The sequence below is a fragment of the Blennius ocellaris genome, assembly GCF_963422515.1.
Source record: "Blennius ocellaris genome assembly, chromosome: 12".
Lineage (NCBI taxonomy): Eukaryota > Metazoa > Chordata > Actinopteri > Blenniiformes > Blenniidae > Blennius > Blennius ocellaris.
Genome location: NC_137661.1, coordinates 20,152,657 through 20,175,270, shown reverse-complemented (window position 1 = coordinate 20,175,270; position 22,614 = coordinate 20,152,657). Strand labels below are relative to the sequence as shown.

Genomic DNA, 22,614 nt, shown 5'->3' with positions numbered 1-22,614 from the left:
TTTTTGCAGGTCATCTTCACTTATTTGTGGATTAAAAATGTTTTATTTAAATGTTTTAGCTCATCAGTTGTGTTTTAATGTGACGGTCAACATTACTTCAGATAAAAAAAGCATCTAGACATGCCATGATAAACATGAAAGGGAAATTTTTTTTGAATCTTTTTGATATGAAACATTGACAAACAAACAGTTGTAGGATGAAAATGTGACATTTATTAACAACATGATGCAATTTTTTTCCAATATATCCGCAGAAAGAAAACATGCTCTGGGAAGAAGAATACAAATATGACATACAAAAAGAGCTTCAAATAAAGATAGAACATTTTAAATTTTGATTTTTGTTGTTGTTTATGAAACATGATTTAATATAGTCACACAACAATGTGACTCAAAAATATTGTGAAGCATTAAAAGTATCACACACATTTTTCAATATTTCCAAATGCATATTCATTGTGTACAAGACCATAGATTATTCCTATAGTCAAAACAGTTAACTTCTTTTCATTCTTAAAATTAGAGAGAAACAACTGTGAAAATGCACAAAAATTTGTGTCCCTGACTTATTATATTGGACTACATCTAAGAGAACGTTTATGCCGATAGTAACACTTTGGTGGGGCTTCATTGTGCTGCCATGTACCCTTTAATGCTTTCCAGCAGCGCAGCAGGATCCTGCAGAACAGCTGGGAGTTTGCTCCTGTGCACATAGACGACCAGGACCGCAGCAGCAGCAACGGACACAAACAGGAGCTGATTGAAGCACCTCTTTCTGTTGGACTCCTCTCTGCACCTGGTTTGCAGGGGCTCAGCCACTCTCTCCCACTGAGTGAGGATGGCGTTGCGGGCTCCGGCCCACTTTCCTGGGCCCCTTAGGCGATAGTGGTATGGCGTGCAGGGGCCGAAGACCACATTGTATGCCAGTCTGGGCTCAGTCAGCATCATTGAAAGGAGGTTGGGTTGAACTCCCAGAACCGTTGCGAGCTCATCCATGTAGGTGATATAGTCCACCTGGATGGTGTGTCTTTGACTGGTGACATACCTGAAAATGAGGTAAATGTATGCAGGACAGTGTGGCAATGGACCAAAACTTTAAAGATCACAATTAAATTGAGCAAATCCACTTCAGTACCTTTGAGCCATTGTTTCTTCCTTGAATTGGATCTCATTCAGCATTTCCTCTTTGGAAGGAAGCTTTTTGCAGCCTGTTTGAAAGAGGACAAAGTTCATTTTTCTGGAAAGGCCCATGCGATGACAAAAGCTGTTTTGTTTTTTTCACCTTTGAAGACTCGTGTGGCCCACCGGGCCTGCATCTCAGAGATGGGCATAATTGCCCCCAATGGCTGGACGAGACCAATGACAGCCAGTGTCGGGTGGGAGAGCTCAGGAGGAAACACATACTTGTACAGAGAGGCTTTGTTGTTGGACACAGAGACCACATGTGGAGCCAGGAATGGGTAGGAAAATGTGTATCCAGTAGCAAATACCTGCATAGCGGAGGATCATGTGAGTCCGAAACCGACTTGCTGATTGCGTGAAAGTCCCTACGCACACAAATGATGAAAACCTACCACCAGGTCCACGTCCTCCACGATGCTTCCATCATCGAACACCACAGAGGAGCCATCAAACCTGCGGATGTTGGGTTTCACCTGAATTGTTCCAGATAGGATCCGGTTGGGAAGGTCATCATTCACAGTGGGATGTTGGCTGAACACTCTGTGGGGGGGGGGGGGGGGGGGGACAATAAGTGGAGACAATTTACGACATCACAATAGGTTCAGAGAGCATTAAAACAAGATAGTCGTTTCAATCAGTGGTTGCCAACTGGTCTTACTTCAGGACCCACATCACCCCTGAATGATAAGCCATGACTAAAGATAAGCATAAAAATGCTCAAATTCATTAAAATGAAACAGTGCAATTGAATGTTACAGTCTGCAAACAGAGGAGAATACATGTTTAATCATATGAGATATGAAATATCTTAAATTGATGAAATATTCACTTTTCGGTTCAAGTTTTAATTAAATTCTCAATTCTTCACAGCGCTGCACAAATATGAACCTTGAACTCTACTGTGATGTAGTTTCAAAATATAGACCCGCATGCCACTTTGGTTTTGACAGCTTCTTCCTTTTACATGCCAACACAGGACTGTAACCCTCTTGACCCAGAAGAATCTCTGATTTAAATGACATCCAAGATTGAGACGTAAGATAATTAAAGTAACCCAAATATATCATTAGAAGCTATAGCAGGACAAATACTTTACCTATGCTTTGGCTTTAAATTGTACAGGGCGTGATCGACTCTGGAGTTCAGACGGCTCTCGACTAAATTACAAAAAAACCCAAAGGGAAGGATTTTTCTAAGAGTATTAACTGCTCGGTTGAAAAGCAAATCGAGCGGATAGCCGTTGTCTCCAACTCGGTTCAGAATCCAGGCCCCTCTTCGAGTGCTCAGGTAAACCTATGGAGATAAATACAAAGTTGTAATCATTAATTCTGCACAGTAACATATTAAACCTTGAACCCAGGAAACTTGGGAACGCCGTGCCTGTTTGGACTTGTTTCGTCTAGGTGGTTTTGTCTTGCTTCCACATTATAGTGATTTACTTGTGAGAAAGCAACCCGTTCCCTCGTCTCTATACGTTGGCTCTGTGATGTATGGAGGTATTATTGGTGAAAAAAAGTCAGAGCACTTGTAAAAGTGGAATTTGTAGTGGTGTACCATTGAGCTGTGTACAATTTACTTTTCTCTCCACAAATAAAACACTCACACATTCACAAATTCCTAGTCTCACGTTTTAAAAAAAAAACTGAGACACTCATTACATTTTTGCTACATTTGTTGCATTAAATTTGATGAAATGCATATTTGTGGAACTGTATCGAGGTGAACTTTTTTTTCCCCCCCACGAGCCACAGATTCTGTTTTCTTCAACTACAGATCACACCTCGCGGCACTTTGCAGTGTTACAATATCTGGTGAAAATCTTTTCTAGAAATACAGAGCTCATGGTACACAACTACAAATTCTACTTCTGCGAGTGCTCAAACCTCTTTCACCAGTAATACCTCCAAACTGATGTACCAAGTGACATGTGGACGATTTACTCTTGCGCCTGTCCAAAGTCAGCTGGGATGGGGTTCAATTCCTCACGGTCCTACTTTGAAACAGCTGATGTGTAAGATGGATAGACAAGTGCAATCACCTTCGGTTTCGTGTCTAAATAATTTACGTTTAAATGCGACAACTTGGATGTGCCCACAACAGCCGAGCTGCTTCTAATCACCCTCTTCAGTGTGAAAACCACTCAAAACTCATCCGTCTGGAAATGAGCAACTGACCTGCCTGGTGACTCTGCTCAGCTCGACCGCCAGGTCTCCTCCAGAGTTTCCTATTCCGATCACGACGACCTTCTTATTCCTCCACTCCTCAGGAGTCTTGTAGTCTCTGCTGTGGAAATACTTTCCTTTGAAAGTTTCAATGCCTGAGTGAAAAAAAAAACAAATGGCCATTTGAGACTGTATCACACATTGTTTCTTGATTTCTCTTTTTAAAACACATTTGACAAAGAAACTGAACTTCTGTTGTAAGAGATCATTAAATTCTGACAACCTTACACTGATGTGACACTATTTATCCTTGGAATTGTTTTTATAAAGTGCCAGTGACTTTACTGAATTGATAACATTGATTTTTATGCAACACAATTTCCTCCTCGTGCTGCCAAGTCACAATCAGCACCTTCTGAATTCCCATAAACAAAGTAGGAATGTATTAAAATGCTACCTGGAAAGTCCCCAAGGGGCAAGTTGGGGTTGCAGTGATGCCCAATGCAGATCATTACAGCATCAAAGATGTGCCTGTCCTTTTTGCCGTCCTTGTTCTCTGTTTCAACATCCCACTGGCCGGACCTGGAGAAATCCGTCCTCTTCTTCACCTGCAGGACTTTAGTCTGAAACAAAGAAAGACGGTAAATGATTGACGACTATAACACATTCAAATATCTGTTGTATTTAAACCCTCAGAATACACGGTAATCTGCAGTACTAAATGTCTTTGGAAAGTTACAGGGATAAGGTGCGTTACTGGAGAGAGAAAAGGATCCTCACATTAAAACGTATGTGCCTGTTGAGGTGGAAGTGATCGGCATACATCCGAAAGTAATCCATGATCAGCGAGTTGTGCATGAAGTTTGGATAGTGGGCAGGAATGGGGAAGTCGCTGAAGCACATCATCTCTTTGGAGGTGTTGATGATGACTGAGTGGTAAATGCTCGCCCTGTCCGGCTCTGGGGTCTCCTGCGGTCACAGACAGAGACGTATAGATGAAGCATCCTGATGAAATAGAACGTATGAACAGAAAGCCGGCCTTGCGTCACCCACCTTAAACCTCCACAGACCTCCAATGTCATCGCTGCTCTCAAAGCAGACTGGATCAAGACCCTCATCCAGGCAGCACTTAATGCAGGCCAGGCCAGAACTGCCTGCACCGATCACTGCCACACGGCGAGTCATCCTTCAGCTGTGAGTAGACAACTGGACAAGACCATACACGTTGTCAATATGCACAGACATAGTTTAATCAGTGGCCGAGGCTTGGGGGGGGGGGGGACTTGTTTTACATAGAGGAAAACCACAGAAAGACACTTTCTACAACCATGTCGCATTTATTTGACTGATCCTTCTGCACGTTTGTAACCATGGGTGTGTCCACCAGTAGTTTGACTGAGTGAATCGCTGACGACACAAGAGGTCCAAAGTCGTTCTTATCTGTAGGATTTACCAACAAAACTTGTAACTTTTTTTTTCATTTTTAATTGACATAAAGTTGTTTGCAAATATGGCAGTGTTGCACATTTTCTCTCTCTTATGGTGTCTCTTTCCTGCATGAAATAGTGTGTACTATTTTTTTCTTGAGTCAGTTGCGGAAACTCATTACAAGATGACAGGGTTGGTTCTGTCAGAGGCTTTGTCCATTCTAATGATTTTCTGTTTTCTTTTTTTATGCTGTACATGAGGACATTTGTGAGTTTAATTCCAGTTAATAAATGGGACTTATGATAAAAAGTTTACTCATACTAAATGGAAGTTAGTCATTGAAATGCAGAACATCAGCGATTTCATGTTAAAGTTGCGATTACTTGTCAGGTCACAGAAATCACACACACACACACACACACACACACACACACACACACACACACACACACACACACACACACACACACACACACACACACACACACACACACACACACACAGATAAAAACTGTACTTATCTATATCACTGTAACTAAGAGGTGGTGACTTGCACTTTTCTGCAAGCATATGAATTATCCATACTGAAATCCACCCTTGTAATCTACTTTAAATGTAATTTACTTAACCCCGATCACGCCCAAAAAACCCAGTATTTAAGCCTTTATGCTGCTTTTTTGTAGGCAATCATTGTAAATAGAGAAAATCCCTCCTTTAAATCCACTTTTGTTGAACAAAATGAAATATACGCCGAGAGTAACATATAGAATGAGCAGTTGTGGAAGCAAACAAACAAACAAAAAACAAAAAGAAACAAAAAAAACCACAGCGAGCAGTTCTCGTTGAAAGTTGGATTAGCGCCCTGCAGTTGGCGTTTCGTAGAAGCAGGCGAAAAAAACAGAAATCTACAAACTGCGCATAACTACTTTAACCAAGTTTAGGCGGATGAGCGCAGAAAGTTTGGATCTCACCGTCTTGCAGCCCGTAGAAAAGAAGCGCGTCTTGTGTCTGCATGCAGACTGCGTGAAGTAGTGGGCGTTGTTACTTGTTTATCATCAGCTCTCCCGAACTGACCCTTGAGTCCCTGCAGCGTCACGGACGGAAAGTCAAACAAAGCCCTCCCTCCCTCCCTCCGATAAACACTGGCAGAAGTCTGCACTGCTTAAACCACAGCGCTAATCGCATCGGTATAAAAATATCAGCGCTTCCGATACTTGCAGGGCTGGATAGGAAAAGGCTTTCCGAAGCTGCAGCAGCACCCCCTGTCGGCCATCATAGGACTTGCATGGCCACGTCGACCTCGAGTTTGTAGGAAGAAAAAAAATCCAACTTTAATCTTGTCATTGCGAGATTAAAGTCAGAATCAGCATTGTTTTAGACACTGCTTTTTGTTTCGCGACCCTAATACTGTGTACTCCTGCTTCTACTACTACTTTTCTTTTCTTCTTTCTTTTCCTGAACTTTAGGTAGGTTTCTTTCTCGTGTCTACAGAGGCGTTTAATTGGATGCACCTTGAATATTGTAGATTGGAGGAATGGCCTGGAAACCAGATGACAATTAGAGGAACGAGATTATAATGGGAAGAGTCTGCAATGAAGGGCAAGTAATGACTTCATACGAGTCAGTTAAACGGTTAAACGTCAGTGTCATAACTCGTCTGCACCAGAGATGTAATTATTCTATCAATTAAAATCATACATGCAGGAATCACCGTTGAAGTGTCATGCGCACTGCTGCCACTAGTGGGCAATACAGCGCTCCCAGATAGAAGTCCACCTCCCTCCAACACAGTGCTTCTCAAATGGTGGGGCGCGCCCCCTGGGGGGGCGTGGTGGGGTGTCAGGGGGGGCGCGAGGCGGCGCGACTTTCAGTATTAGTGTCTTTATTCATGCTTGAACAATAAAAAAAGGGCCTCCAGCCACTAGGTGGCAGCAGTGCTCAAACTAATCAACAGGCTGCCTGTTCAACCCAGTAGAGAAGAAGAAGGACTACACATGAACACCGGTGTACAGAGCTGGCGGCGGAGGAGGAGAGGTGGAGAAGTTTCTGACAGGAGTGAAAAGAAAAAAGGATGAGGCATCAGAGGAAAAAAAAACAGGTGACAGTAACCGGTATAAACCTAGTAAGAGCAGGGCGATGCCTACATAGCCCTTGGGTTTACCGTGAACACGGTCGGAAACGAGGAAACACCCGTTTGTGTTTTATGCCTAAAAACTCTGGCAGCGGACAGCATGAAACCAAATAAATTAAGACGGCACCTGGAGACCATACACCCGTTATGTCAGTAAGCCACTGGAGTTTTTTCATCGTAAACTCCATGAGTATCGCCAACAAGCCGGTCATTTTGTCAGCGCGGCATCAGTAAACAAAAAAGCACTGTTAGCCTCTTACAAAGTTGCCCACCACATCGCAAGGTGCAAAAAACCTCACACCATAGCAGATTTATTTTGATAATCAGGCGATTGTATGCAGAATGCTGGTGCCAGCAACTGATACAGTGGTTTATACAGATAAATAAATAAATATTATCAAGTTCTCAATGGTAGTACAATTCGGGGGGGGGGGGGGCCCTGAAAAAAATTCTGTCCTCTAGGGGGGGCGTGACAGAAAATAATTGAGAACCACTGCTCCAACAGAAGATTGTACTCAATTAAAAAAGATTTATCATCTTAGGAATAAAGCAAGAATCAATAAAATAAAATAAAATACATTTCGCCGACTGAGTTGATTTTTTCCCCTTCTTTTTATCTCCACCCAGTGTTTATACTAACTTTGATGTAATTGAAATAGTATTTGTTCACTGTTTTATTTATTTATCTGTTTTATAATTAGTCTTCAATATCTCCATTAAAACATGGTAAGTCACCATTTCACAGGTTTCATATAAAAGATGAGAAAAAAAAGGGAATTATAATCTCAGACTTTATTCTTAAAATATCATACAGGCAATTGATGACTTTTAAATCTATGTCTCTCTCTCTCTCTCTCTCTCTCTCTCTCTCTCTCTCTCTCTCTCTCTCTCTCTCTCTCTCTCTCTCTCATTCCCATTATAATCAGCAAGACATTCTATACATTTCAGTTACAAACAAATAATGTCTATTTGAACAGTCAGCGTTCTAATTGCATAATTAGAATAGAATTCCATTTCTCGCAACAGACATTTGTGCCAATGGGGTATTTTTTGGTTTGTTTTTTGTTTTAATTAACTACATGCCCGTGTATGTAATTTTGAGGAACTCAGGAGAAAACAGGAAAGAGTGCCGGAGTTTAGTGTACAGGCACCAGCAGAGCAGAGCAGCAGAGCTCATCATTACAAGGCCGAGTTTAGAAGAGGACTTGGTCTCCGCTTTTGGTACCACTCTCGTCTGGAAGGGCTTCAGTATCCTGTCCCACTGCGTGAGGATTGCCTGGCGGGCTCCAGACCACTGGCCTGGTCCAGTCAGACGGAATTGGTAGGGAGTGCAGGGGCCCAGGAAAACCTCCAGCGCCATTCTGGGATCCGTTAAAAGGAGCCACAGCTCGTTTGGCCGAATCCCGATCTCCCGAGCCAGAGTGTCCATGTAAGTAAGGTAGTCCACGTGCATGGGGTTACGCTCTGAGCACCGAAAACTGAAAAGAGAAAACAAAAGAGTGTGACTCATTTGTAAAGGTTTTGAAAGTTCAAACGAGCGTGGCAGCCACAAGCAGCTCTACATATTTTCCTTACTGCTGATGCATGGTTTCTGTCTCCTTCTCAATTTCGTTCACCATGGTCTCTTCTGTTGGGAGGGCGATGTAGCCTGAGAGAGGAAAACGAATCCAAATGAATCACGTTGAAACCCAACATACAAAGAAAACACACATATGTATAAAGTGATGCTGCACCATGTTAAAGATGCCATCGTCCCGACAAGATGAGTTACTGTCCCCCAGCATTCAACATTCTGAAACATTTTCAAGCAATCTCATAATGTTTTGATCTGATTGGTACCCGCCTCCTAAACTATTGGAACACGAGGTAATTCCCTTCATTTTTTTTTATTGTAAACTGAAAGTATTTGGTTTTGACCCCCCACCCCCCCCCAAAAAAAATCAACATAAGACTATATATCAACAGCATAACTTTTATTTCCAGGTATGTGCACCTGGATCTCACACACAGATCAGAAGATAACATATTTTGTCTGAACCCACCTATTTTCCTTTGCATTCCGCTCATTTTCCTTTTTGCATGATAATTTAGATTTTTATTGGCACACAAATGTTTTTAGTCTTTGGCAAAAAATTACAGATTGGCCACATTGATCCAATAGTTTTGTAGAAGAGAGTACGTGTTGGATGTTTGTTTGTCTGTGTGTGTGTATTCCTTTATGTCCTTGTCAATCCATTGTGAAGTACTTTGTCATTTTATATTTGCTGAATCAAATTTTAATCTTTGCCCCCAACATTTAGATGTAGAAAGGTTTTTTTTTTATGCAAAAAAAACAAACTGTGGGCATATGGGGATATTTAGAATTTGGTCAAGATGAACCTCACTCAGTCAGTACAACTGTTTACATACATTTCATGAAAATTAGAAAGTTCCAAAAAGTTTGCGTATAATTTTTTTTTTCAACATATGAAAGCACAAAGCTTTTAAAAATTCAAATGAAAAAGTCCTTAATGGGAAACAAACCCACGAAACTTTACAAATATTTCAGGGGAGATGTTATTAAAATTCTGAGCCCTACAGGTAGAGAAGCATAGAGCACTGTTTTCAGAACTGAGGAGCCTGAAGTATCCAAACAAATGAGAAAATCAAATTGGGAAGAAGCACAGCAGGTTTCACTTTTATGTTTCTGTTTTAGATCATCAGCACACCTTTAAACACTCGCGTGGCCCAGCGCGCCTGCATTTCAGCCAGAGTGTTAATTGTTCCAAAACCACTGACGAAGCCCACCACAGCCAACGTTGGCTGACCCAGTGCCGGAGGGAAGATGTGTCTGTAGAGTTTCAGCCTGTAGCCACTTTTCTCCTGCAGTGAGGAGGGGAGGAACGGAAAGCTATAGTTGTATCCGGTGGCAAACACCACAACATCCACCTAAAAACACAGAGGTGTCAGAGATTAGATGGCTCTCCACAGCTATCATATCATGTTATGTTAATTAATTTCATTTACAAATGTGGGTTCATCAGTAGTGCTGGAAATACAATAAATGGCACCTGTTCTATGACGCTCCCATCCACAAAGACAGCACTGGAGCCAGAGAACTCCTTCACGTTCGGTTTCACTTGAACACGACCTGAGAGGATCTGGACTGGCAAGTGGTCATTCACAAGAGGAATCTGTGCAAATATACTGAGGACGAAAAAACAGAAAAGCATATAACATGTTTTGCAAACACAATCATCCAATAGTTCCAGATGTAAACTATTGGAAATATGATTTAACCATGAGTAAACTTTCGTAATAGGCTGGTGGGAAAAATACACCTTTAAACCAATAAAAAAGAAAAGCAACTTCCAATAAATGAAAGATCAGCTCAGAGGATTATCTCAGTGATGACACACATGTACAGCAACCAAACCAACAATATGTACTACTGGGTGAAGGTTACCACACATTAGAAATAAAGACCAGCAGAGGGAAACAGAGAGAAGACCAAGGAGAGGACTCTGACTACAGGAGATAAAGTTAAGCGCACACACAATGGGGTTAGGGTTGGAGTTAGGGTTGGGCATACTGCTTGAATCGGAAATTAATGATACGAGCAGCATCCTAACAATTAACCTTAGATGTTTCCCAGCAGCCTCAACTTGAAGCAGAATAACCAGAAAACTATCTCTCTTGTGTTGTTAAGTTGTATTTATAATAAGTAATCTTATAATAAGACCGAGCAACTGTGGGCTGGAGGTGTGCGGAGGTTTCCTGATGCGTCATTAATCAACACAGGCAATTCAAATCTCACAATCGCTGCCAGACATCTGCAGAGATCGAATGTGGACTCATTCATTTGAACTCGGCCTGCTGAAACCAGTCTTATATGGGAAACCCAGAATGTAGATCTCCAAGTTGCTTTACGGTACGTTACCCATGCTTTGGTTTCAGGCCATATAACTGATGGTCAATGTTTTCATTCAGCATTTCCTCCAAAATCCTGTTGGTTCTTGAGGGGAAGAGTTTATGCATCAGAGCATCTTTTCGATTCACCACCATGATATCGAAAGGAAGCCCCCGCGGTCCGACTCGGGGCCAAACCCAAGCTCCACTTCTGGTACTGAGGTATACCTACAGTCACAAAAAGGCTTGAGAGAAGGCAGCTATTTCATTTGAAACAGTGCTGTTGTCTTCAATCCCTCAAGTACATGTAGTGTAGTTACATACCTGAAAAATAGAAAATAGAGTTTCGCCACCTACCCTTTCAGCCACTCTACTGATATCCACAGCAATGTCTCCTCCAGAGTTCCCAATCCCAATCACCAGCACTCTCTTCCCCTCCAGCCCCTCAGAACTTCGATAATCCCAGCTGTGGAAATATCTGCCTTGAAAATTCTCAATTCCTGAAATCAAAGGAAAATAAGGAATACATTTAAAAAAATAATAATAATAATGTTGCACTTTTCTTCATGCTACATAAAGTAGATTTCTTTTTTTGTACATTTGCAGTGAGTATCTTTGTCCACACTTTCAGATTTTCTTCAGATTTACCTGGGAAGTCTTTGAGTGGCAGGTGAGGATGGGTGAAATGCCCGGTGCACACCATCACTGCATCAAAAACACAAGTTTTCCTCTGACCGTCCTTGTTCTCCACCTCCACCTCCCACTGGCCTGTCACAGCGAAGTCCGGTCTCTGCCTCACGCCAACTACAGTCGTCTGACATTCACACAACCACGTATCACTTATATTAATGGGCGTTTATTGGTGACTGTTGAATTGTTTATATTCAGCATTTAGATCGACTATGCAAACTTGTATAGAACAAACTACACTGCATTTGGATGCTGCTGTACTAATGTTTCAAATTGTGGCATTTATTAGAATGTATTATCACTTCATTCACTTCTTCATTATGTGTTGTTTTGCTTTAAAAACTCTAAAAGTCTCTGACCTGGAAGTGTATGTGCTCCAGCAGGTTGAAGGCCTGAGCGTACAGCCGCAAATACGAGACAACCTCAGAGTGGTGCATGTTGTTGGGGAACTCGGCAGGAGCAGGGAAGTCACTGAAAGACATCATCGCTTTGGAGCTGTTAATTACCACCGACTTATAGATGTTGGCCCGTCCGGGCTCTGGCTTCTCCTGTGGAGGGAGAACAAGAGACACTCATGAGATCCACAATGTGAATTTTCCTGAAGTGAAACAGTGCCAGAAATGTAAGGAAAACAAAGATATTATTGATGAAACTTCAGAAGTCCTTAAAAGTCTTTTCATACAAAACTGTGTGATGTTGTGTGTGTTTTCTCCATCTCAACCAGCAGGACGCTACACTGTAGTTTGAGCTACAGAAGCCTCTCTGTTGATTCAAACCACACAGGTCAACCTTCACGACATGCATCAAGAAGCCTTGGCGACCATGAGCCTGTCACTGATTCACTACTTTTTCAAGGTAACCGTGGCAACCATGATCCACTGCAGTGATGGTGTGCACCGGGCAGTGGATCACGGTTGCCACAGTTACCTTGAAAAAGTAATCCAATGACTGATTACTAATTATGCCTTTCAAGAGTATCTTAGCTATTTAACTGATTACTTGTTTTTAAAAGTAATTAATTTAAATTACAAGTAAATTGTCAGTTACTGTCAGCAGTGCAGACCCCATTGTCTCAACATCAAAACTAGGTTTTGCAAAAAACTCTGTCCTGATCACTGCCTGGCCTCAGCAGCAGGCTAGTACATATTTTAACCTTTGACCTCCATTATTTGTTGTATTTATATCTCATGCTTTTTATCGTCACATTTTTACTATTACTGTTAGTGTGGTATGTATTTACCCGGTGATGTAGTTGTAGTCTGTTAGTGCACTATTTATCTATTTATTCATTTGCTCTATGCAATCTTCTTTTTACTCAGGAAAATTACAAAAATTAGTGTAACATCTATGCAGTTGTGTTCTTGTTGTGATGATACGTGTTTGTTGATTGCGATTCTTTTGTGTCACCGTTAGAGCAAGTTGGCCTGTGCTCGTAACGGTTGCTGTAACGGCGTTCATGTAGAAGCTTCTCCCTCACCTTAAATCTCCACAGGCCTCCGATGTCATGGCTGCTTTCAAAGCACGTGGGCTGCAGACCTTCATCCAGACAGCTCTTGATGCTGGTGAGGCCACAGGCGCCTGCGCCGATCACGGCCACCGTCTGAACCATGCTGGAGAAGAAAGCAAAACAATGCCGATGTCTTGAATATACTGGAGAAGTAGTTTAGTAGGAGGGTGAATTTCATCCTAGGATTCTTTGGGGTTCAGTCATTAGTTCTCAAAATACCTATTTCTTTTGTACACTATGATATTATTGTCTTGAAGAAGAGATAAAAGCAAAATGTTATACAGTGTGATAAGAGACAACTGGAGCTGCAGGATATCAGGATAAGCCTGCGATGTGACATCCAGTGATAGTAGGTGATGACAAACACTTTGGTCGATGGTAATTTCTTTGAGCTTTGTTCTCCCAAATAAAAAGTGTTCTTTCTCTTGCCGTACACCAACTACAACTATATCAGTTTTTTTTTAATCGACTTTTCCTCCCACCTGTCTGCAGTTCTGACCAGCAGTGGAGGTTCTATTTTTTATGCAGTGCATTCATTGTTTCTTTCCATTGTTGTTCTACTCCTTTAGTTTGTTCACCTCAGGATTTAACATATGTTAATGTTGGTCATGTGTTTGGTCATACTGTATATTGTTAACATATGATAGAAATACAGAGGTAATATGCAAAAGAAAACGAAAAGGATTCGGAGTGACCGCTGCTTAAGGAAGCACAAATATGTGAAAGAATATCAAATCTGCCCTTTTGATGCAGCCAAATATATCCTTTATTGTGATTCAGTTTGAGTGCCATGAGTTGCTTTTGAAATTAGCCACAGCCTGTAACCATTTTGTGCTTTCAATTAAATAAGTGCTCACGGGATATCCGACATTTCTGGTGCATAAAGCAGCTCAATAATTAACAACAGACATGGAGAAAACAAAACAAAACAAACAAAAACACATGAAGATCACACACACAAAAAACCCTCTCTTACACATGGCTCTTTGTAACGTAACAATCTCAAATATATCTTCCAAATCTTTGGTATCTGCCTTACCTTGTCATAGGTTTTTCTTCCGAGGGGCAAAAGAATACTGAAGAAGTGAGCATCTGTTCAGTTATATATTAAAGTAGACAGACAGGGCAAGTTGATGATTGACCTTGTGGAATTCTTCACAGCACAGTGAAGCAGGAGGGACCTCGACCAGTCTTCCAGGGTCACATGGTGCCCTGCTAGATTTGTTTTGCCTCATGATTTTGACAAACTAACCTTACAATGCATGAGAATGGTCATGAAATGTTGAGAATCATCGATCTTAGTAAATGTTGTCAGTTTGTGAGGTGATTGAACTAAAGCCGACTACGTTGAAGTTGCTAAATATAATTTGTGAATATGTGAAAAAATATTTAAAGAAAGATATAGAACACACCCCAAGTTCCAACAGTTTTTTCCCTCTGTTCATTGGACAATCATTTCTTAACCTCTGCTTGGTGCTATGAAAAGCAACAAGAAGTAGAAATGAGGCCACATGAGAGCCTTGTGATTTTGGATAAGTCAACAACAAATTAGAGAAAACAATTAAACTGGTTTTCCTTTATTTTGAAGTTGTCAATTACAGTAGTCCAACAGAGGTAGTTCATGCTTGCAGGCTTACTGACCAGCATCTTCTTCACTTGTATGGCAGAATATAACAATTATTGAACAAAGGAAGGAAAGGGATACAATAACTCCATCAATGGAGCACAGAAACAGTAGCAGTAACAGCAAAACACAAATGAATCTAAACTTACCTCGGTGCAGAGAGGAGAAGACCCTGAGACACAGAGGAAAGAGTCACAGCAGGAGAGTAGGTGATGATATAAAAGACAGACTTTAGTACTGACAAGCTGATGTCAGAAACGAAGCCAGTCCCTCCCTCATGTTGATGTTAAATGGAAAACATGTGGAGGTGGGGTAAAGGGCTACATGAGATGTGTGTATAAAGCATAGAGAAACTAGTCAGTCTGGGGGCTTGTGTGAACATGATTCTGTGTGTGCTGTCTATTTTCTACCTTTTCTGACTTAAACGAGAACGAAACACAACTCTAGAAGAATCAGCACAGGCGACTTGAAACATTAGCTGAGTCAGTTGTTCCCAACCTATGTGGCGGAAAACACAGTATCAGGCTTTAGCTGATCCAACACTGTTGGCAATAGATTTATTTTGAATGCCATTTTATGTTAGTGGGAGTGTATGTGCCCAGCGTTTGTTTTCATTGTGAGTTTGTTTTGATAAGATTAAGGAGGAGTTGCACGATGGTCCCGCTTCACAAAGAGAATGTTGTGGGCTCAAATACTGGATGGGATTTTCTGTGTGGAGCTTGCATGTTCTTCCCGTGTGTCGGTTTTCCTTCCGGCATTCTGGTTTCCTCCGTGGGAGGATAAACTGGTGACCCTAAAATTGTCTCTAGGTGTTAATGTTTATCTGCGTCTGTCCTGTGATGGGCTGGCAACCTGCCAGGAGAGGATCCTACCCTTGCCCGTAGGTTAGCTGGGATCGGCATGAATGGATTAAAGATCAGAGAGCAGGTCCACAGCCTTTCATGGAGGCAATCTGCAGAAGAAAATGGTCGAACCCAATGCTCAACGCCTTACATGACAATGTTTCGTGTTCGTTAATGAAAAGTGTTGCGTTGAAACAATGATGATAATGTAGTTAGTATGCCAAGCCAGAAGGGGGCGCTGTTGCTTGCGTTTGTAATGAAACAACAGGTACATACTGTATGTGCACGGAACGCAAAACCATAAGTACTTTACTTTAGTGTGGACAGATCAGGGGTGAGTCTTCCATTCCTCAACATCTCATCACACTTCTTATCAGCAAGACTCACCACCGACAAAATGTCCTTTGTTATCATTCTTTGTACTTGACACCTCAGCTCTGATCTCATCATCTGCTGTGGATGGTACTGAAAGAGCCCTACCCAACGGTAATGTTTTTTTTTTGTTGTTCAACTCGGTTTATTGACATTTGCATATCAACTACAACTGCACAGTGAAACAGACACAAGGCAGTAAATCTGGTTTTCAACCTTTAAGTGTTGTTCATGTTTCACTGAAGCTTGTCACAAATCAACACACATAGACAAGTATATAGTAGTATTTTAATCAAGGAACCCAACTTTACATCGATAGATTTTGTGTAATTATTGTGTGAAAACATTTTGTTTTGCAAATACAAAAAATGAAATTGGAAAATTAGAAAACAGACACCTTCTATCTTGGACCAACTGCTATTCATATGGAATACAGATATCACTCAGCATCGACAATAAGCCTCATGATAATGATGATCATCCAGTAATATGGACATCGTATACACTAAAAACGATGCAGTTTTTCAGTTTCCATATACAAACTATGTTTGATTAGCATGAGCATATTGAATTTCTTGTTGTTAAATGGTTCATTCTAATACATGTTCAGATAATATGAGTACATGGGATTCAGTCTACTTAATATGAATAGATGGAAATGTGTGACATTAAGACAAGAAATAATTCTTTTGAGTGTTGAAATGAGAATGATTTTTTTTCAGTGTATAAAGAAAGCAAACGATATACAAACTATGATCCCACTTTTAGTACTCATCAATGTTGAATAAAGCAGTTTTAATGAATAGATGCTGTGGAGGCAATTTAGAAAAGCTGACAAATGCTAACCAAACATAAACATATTGAAGTTGCTTTGGAGTGTATTTTATTACCCTACTTAAACCAGGAGATTTGACATTTTCTATTAAATATTAATGGTAAAACAACCCCAAATTAAACTTTGGAATAGTTGCTGATCAATCAAACAGACTCAATTCTGAAAATACAATAAGAAGAAAGAAGAAAAGTCTCAATAATGACCTCAGTAATCAGACCTCAACAAGGAATTTAGTAAAAAAGATTTCTCAAGGGATCTAGAAATAGTTGAGGGCAGCATCTTTTTTCTAGAGTCATCTTTTTGTGCTCACACTCTTTGTGGATGCAGTTTCGCCAGCAGGGTGGGGATTGTGTCTGGGTTACGAGTATGGAAGTAGAAGGTTGCAGCGCCTCCAGCCAGAATAGTAAGACTCATCTTCACGAGACGGCCAGTGAGGGACGTTTCTTGCTCTGGCAGCTGAAAGAGACGGAGGGAAAATATTCAGATGAAGCCCGTAACATTGAACTCAAGGAACAGTGGAAGGAATGGTCATTCTTTTCAGACCTTTCTGGTTTTCAGGGGCTGATTCATGCGATCAAACTGGGTGAAGATTGCCCGGCGGGCCCCGTCCCATTTCCCTGGTCCCATCACCCGGTACTGGTAGGCTGTGACAGGCCCCCAGAGGACCCTCTTAAACAGCGGGTAGTCTGTGAAGAAGAGCCAGAGGAGACTTGGCCGCACCCCAATCTCTCCAGCGAGTTCGTCCATGTAGGAAACAAAGTCCACCTGCAGGGGTGTCAGCTTCGACACGATGTAGCTGTGGAACAAATACAAATCTCACGTAAAGATTCTGCATGAATTTGATGACTTGAAAAACCTTGTTTACATTCAGAAATTCCTAAAACGTTTCATTAATGCAACTTTATTGGTGGGATTTCTATCAAAAATATATAGGCTATATGAAATGAAGCCAAAATAAGCAAATTAAAACAAACTGATGAACAAAAAATGATAGCAAGGAATCTAACCTTTGAGAAACCAAATAGTTTCTTTATGTTTTTATTCATTGCAAAAGGATTTTATAAGGAGATTGACATTTTGTTATGTGTGAGTGCAGGTCTATGCTGACATGTTGCTCAGAAAACCTGATGAAAATACATTCTTGTGTTTGCTATTCCTACGGATATAATGCAGAAGGCAACTTTTGATAAAAGCCACCTGATTAATAAAGGCAAACAATTTCCTTACTTTGTTTCGATGTCCTTGGTATCGTTTTCGACAGCCTTGATCATGGCCTGGTTTGAGGGCAGCTTTTTAAGTCCTATGCAATAATAACAACAGTGACACGGTTGACAGTGATGTATTTAGACAAAAAGTCAGTCTGATGGAGGTGACAAGCCCTAGATTACCTTTGAACACACGTGTGACCCATCGGGACTGCATTTCAGCCTGTGGCATGATGGCTCCAAGAGCATGAATGAAGCCCACAACAGCGAGAGTGGGATGCTCAAGGTTTGGGGGAAACACATGTTTGTACAAAGCCACGCGATGCCCAGACTTATACATTGCATTGCTGGGCAAGTAGGGGAAATCGTAGTTATATCCTGTGGCGAATACAATGGTGTCCACCTGAAACAAAAAGAAAATGTTTTGATTGGATTGAAAGTTCATGGAAGATGTTTGGGGATATCTCAGAAGTAGATTTTGACCTTTTCCACAATGCTGCCATCTTCAAATATCACAGTGGAGCCCCGGATTTCTTTCACATTCGGCTTGACGACGACAGATCCAGATAGGATCTTTAGTGGCAGGTCATCGTTGATCACCGGGATCTGACTGAAAAGTCTGTGGAGGCCGCGAGATAAAGCACACAGCAGACAGAGGATTTAAATATTATGGTAACAATGAGGGAGAATCCTCAAAGAGCCCTCTTCACTTGGAAACACCAAAGAGAATCCGGAGAGCACCTACCTGTGTTTAGGTTTTATAGCGTACATGGAGTGGTCATACATGGCATTGAGCTTATTCTCGCCGAACCAGTTGAAGAAGCTCATGGGCAGCAGCTGGAACAGGATGTGGACGAAGCGCGTGTTGTACTTCATATCCACAGGCAGGCCATTGTCAGAGACCTGACGGATGACCCAGGCTCCACGGCGGGTGCTCATGTACACCTGCAGAAGGACCGAGGTTAGCATCCATGCAAGTCATAAATAATGCCGAAATGAAATCAGACAATAAGAGCAATCAGAAGGAGTTCCTCAACCTCCTCCGCAACCCTGCTGGTCTCCACAGCGATGTCCCCCCCGGAGTTACCGATGCCAATGACCACTACTCTCTTTCCCTGCATGTCCTCCGGCCCCTTGTAGTCCCAGCTGTGCAGGTATTTCCCTTCAAATGTCTCAATTCCTGCAACACAGCAAATATATATTCTGTTGTGTATTGTTGCTTACTTCTTCCTACTCTTTTTCAGACATGCTTTTAGCCTATATTGTTGTTATTAGCACTCTGAAATTGAAATGAATGTAAAGTGCAATACTATTAAAATGCATGATGATAATAATAACAATAATTACGATAATAATAATATTGTATTCTTCTTCTTCTTCTTCTTCTTCTTCTTCTTCTTCTTCTTCTTCTTCTTCTTCTTATTATTATTATTATTATTAAGCATCCTTCTATTAATAACAAAAACTGAATTATTAGACGTTTACTTCTACGCTGGTTTTAGCAAAAAATAAATTTGCCTGGAAAACTTTTTACCTGGGAAATCTTTGAGTGGCAGGTTGGGGTAGGTGTAGTGACCAGAGCAGCAGATAACAGCATCAAAGACATGCTTTTCCTCCTGCCCTTCTCTATTCTCCGTCACAATTTCCCACTGACCACTGCGAGAATAGTCAGGTCTCTGTTTGACACTCTTCACTGCAGTCTGGAATTTAAAAAGAAGATGTACAGGATTGGATCATGTTCACATATTTAACAGCTGGGAAATTATTTCTGAACCAAATTCTGTTTAATACGTTTTTTTTTTTTCCATTTATATTTTACCTGGAAACGAATGTGCTGCAGTAGCTTAAAGTGTTCTGCATACATCCTGAAGTATTTCAAGATTTTAGAGTGGTGCATGTAGTTGGGATAGTCAGCGGGGATTGGGAAGTCGCTGTAGCACATCATCTCTTTGGAGATGTTGATCGTGAGGGACCGATAGATACTGGCCCTGTTGGGCTCTGACACTTCCTGCGGATGACAAGAAAAGCACAAAGTCATCAAAAAGACAAGTCATTATGTGAATGAAACAGAATCTCAGTAAATGTGAACTGAGATAGCTCAGAGTAAAATGAAAAACGAGTGGTCTGACTTGCCTTGAATTTCCATAGACCACCCACGTCATCACTGGTTTCAAAGCAGGTGGGCACCATGCCCTCATCCAGACAAGCCTTCATGCTGGTCAGGCCTGAGGGGCCCGCCCCGATCACTGCTACCCTGTGCACCATGATGCCGCTGCAGCAGGAGAAACACGCATCACGTCATGAAACCAGTTCACAATCAAAGTTGCCAAAGTGCCAAAAAATGCTGTCAAGTTAACAAGTAAAAATGTAAAAAAAGATATTTTCTGTTTGTTGCATGTAAAGTTTTAGGCTCATTGTAGCATGTACAGCAGTTATGCATCCCTTCCTGTTTCATGGCAAACCATCAGATTTTGATCAGGCTACCGTGGCCATGCCCTTTAAGTTTTGTAAGGATTTTTGATCATCTTTATATCAGGACGGACTGTTTGAGGTCTCTTGGATTTGTAGGAGGACTTCAACACGAGAGTTTTACAATTAATGCCAAATGGCAAACTTCCTGTTGGGTCTAGAGAACTGGTGTCATAGAATTTATGTGTTTCCCCATGTGCTTCACCAATCGCAAGGATGATATCACAAAGTTCAGGGCCATGGTATGTGAAAATATAATTCCTTAAATGTCCACTTACCAAAAGGTGGCGCTAATACTGTGAATGTACAGTTGGATATGAAGGTGTTGAGGGGAGCATGTGGTGACACGTGAAGTTACACATCACTTCCTGTTTCATGGCAAACCTTCAGATTTTCATTGTCCATGCCCTTTCACAGATAACAGTTACATTTTGATACGTTATCAGGAAGGCTTGTTGTATATAGTAGCAACATTTCAGGTCTCTTACCATCTAGGAGGAATTTGTTTCACACATTTCACTCATGCAAAATGGCGGACCAGGTGTTGTATTTAGAGTACGGGTGTCAGTGACATTTTTATGTGAAGTGTGTTGCTCATAGTCGATGTTACAAATGTGAAAACAATGTAGGGGGTGCTATGGAGCCAGTTTCCCAGACATGTGCAATGACCATAGAATTTAAAAAGGTTTGCCACTTTTGACATGTGTGCACATTTTCATGAAGGTTTGAGCATGTATTTGGCCTCCAAAACCATAATAATAATAATAATAATAATAATAATAGTAATAATAATAATAATAATAATAATAATAATAATAATTCCTTGCCCAGCTCTGCTCAGACACAGACACTAATGAGAATCTTTGTTATTATGGTGTCTCCCTGCTTCAGCACCCTCCAACTGCATGGTTTGTCATGAGAGTACTTGCGCAGTTTTATTACCACGATGATTCATGTGAACTAAGTATGCTGGTGCAAGGAGACATCTGTATTCACTTTACATCACTGAGTCTCATCATGAAAGCAATTGTCACTGAACACATTTCTTATTTTGTTGTCGAATAATATACCTTTTAAAAAAAAACAAAAAACCAATAGTCTTGTTGTTGTTATATCAACCTGTCCACAATGAACTGCCTCAAAGATGTTTTCAACCTATCTATTCATTCACATCTGTGCACCAGGTTCCAAATATGCATCTCACATTTCTCAAAGAATCAGCTCCAAGCTGTTTATGATGCCGATTTTCATAAGAGATAAGAATTTATCTGAAACAGACAAGTAACTGTTTTATTTGTATGCAGTGTGCCACATGAGAAAACAACCACAAAAACACCCATAATGTTAAAACATTAATCTTTTAATTGTTGATCTAAGAGTTATAAAGTATATTCTGAAGTTTTTTTTTAAAGTTTCAAGTTAGAAAACTGTTGGTAGCAGCATGCTGCTCTGTCATAATATTGCAGCAGTCTCTGATTGAGTTCTCATATGAATCCACATTCAAACTACCTTCTACAGCAAAACGTAGACAAGGGAATTCCATCTCCGCCTTACCTTGATTCTTGCGTGTTGATCTACTCTGGTCAACTGAGGCATGCAACTCCTGAGCAGACTTTTATACAGTGTCTGTTTTTTTCTTAATCCTCCCTGAGTTCCTGCCCCGAAAATATGGCTGCCATGCAAATTACCCAGTTCTGATTCATCTGACTTGGACTAAAGTTCATCTTGTGTCCTCTGAGTTAACTCAAGAGTGACAAAAATGCGGCTTCATTGAACCATTTGTTGCACAAGATAAAGGCGAGACAAAGTATCATCACATTTGTTCCCCTTTTAATCAGAAATCACACTGTCAAATATATCAAACAGCACATAAAAATCCAATGAATCTTACAATGAAATCACATAATCGCACATACATTCATATGTACGCCCATATCCATATGGAACTGACATAAGCTATCATATTCAGCAGGTAAAAGTGTGAGGAAGGATGTGGTAGCTGGCTTCATTTTTGGCAGTATGCAAGAAGACGTGACAACTGCTGACAATCTTGAGTGCTCAAGCAACATCATGTATTATCTCCATGAGGAGATTTCACAGCAAGTATCTAAGGAATGTGGTGATTGGGGCATTTTAAGCCCAAGCTAAGGTTTTACTATCAGTGTCACACAGATTAAGTTAATCAAAGTGGGATCATACGGTCACACAATTCACTAAACCCTCAACTTTTGGCAGAAAGACAGTGACATGGAACTTGCAACTTGCAAAAAGAGGGTAGA

At 41.0% G+C, this 22,614-nt stretch overlaps 2 protein-coding genes across 3 annotated transcripts; both read right to left on the bottom strand.

Moving 5' to 3' along the window:
• Window positions 1–213: 213 nt before the first annotated feature.
• On the bottom strand, window positions 214–5,878 carry fmo5 (flavin containing dimethylaniline monoxygenase 5). Of its 2 annotated transcripts, none has more exons than XM_080505634.1 (10): window positions 5,744–5,878; window positions 4,398–4,550; window positions 4,125–4,313; window positions 3,802–3,967; window positions 3,357–3,499; window positions 2,279–2,475; window positions 1,575–1,722; window positions 1,283–1,490; window positions 1,136–1,208; window positions 214–1,045 (listed from the first exon to the last, which is right to left on the bottom strand). In XM_080505634.1, exons 2-10 carry the CDS (start codon window positions 4,527–4,529, stop codon window positions 628–630), a joined length of 1,674 nt encoding a protein of 557 aa, XP_080361760.1. In that variant the 5' UTR covers window positions 4,530–4,550; window positions 5,744–5,878; the 3' UTR covers window positions 214–627. The 2 variants fall into 2 exon arrangements, with proteins under 2 accessions (XP_080361760.1, XP_080361759.1); XM_080505633.1 differs by having other exon boundaries at window positions 4,398–4,536.
• Window positions 5,879–7,774: 1,896 nt separating this feature from the next.
• On the bottom strand, window positions 7,775–21,929 carry LOC308137541 (uncharacterized protein). The gene is made up of 21 exons (XM_080506293.1): window positions 21,890–21,929; window positions 19,996–20,138; window positions 19,686–19,870; window positions 19,401–19,566; window positions 18,904–19,046; window positions 18,612–18,811; window positions 18,350–18,485; window positions 18,050–18,269; window positions 17,889–17,961; window positions 17,205–17,457; window positions 16,972–17,117; window positions 14,762–14,857; window positions 12,959–13,091; window positions 11,841–12,029; window positions 11,440–11,605; window positions 11,149–11,291; window positions 10,823–11,019; window positions 9,954–10,089; window positions 9,612–9,831; window positions 8,479–8,551; window positions 7,775–8,381 (listed from the first exon to the last, which is right to left on the bottom strand). Exons 2-21 carry the CDS (start codon window positions 20,129–20,131, stop codon window positions 7,979–7,981), a joined length of 3,414 nt encoding a protein of 1,137 aa, XP_080362419.1. The 5' UTR covers window positions 20,132–20,138; window positions 21,890–21,929; the 3' UTR covers window positions 7,775–7,978.
• Between the last annotated feature and the right edge of the window lie 685 nt (window positions 21,930–22,614).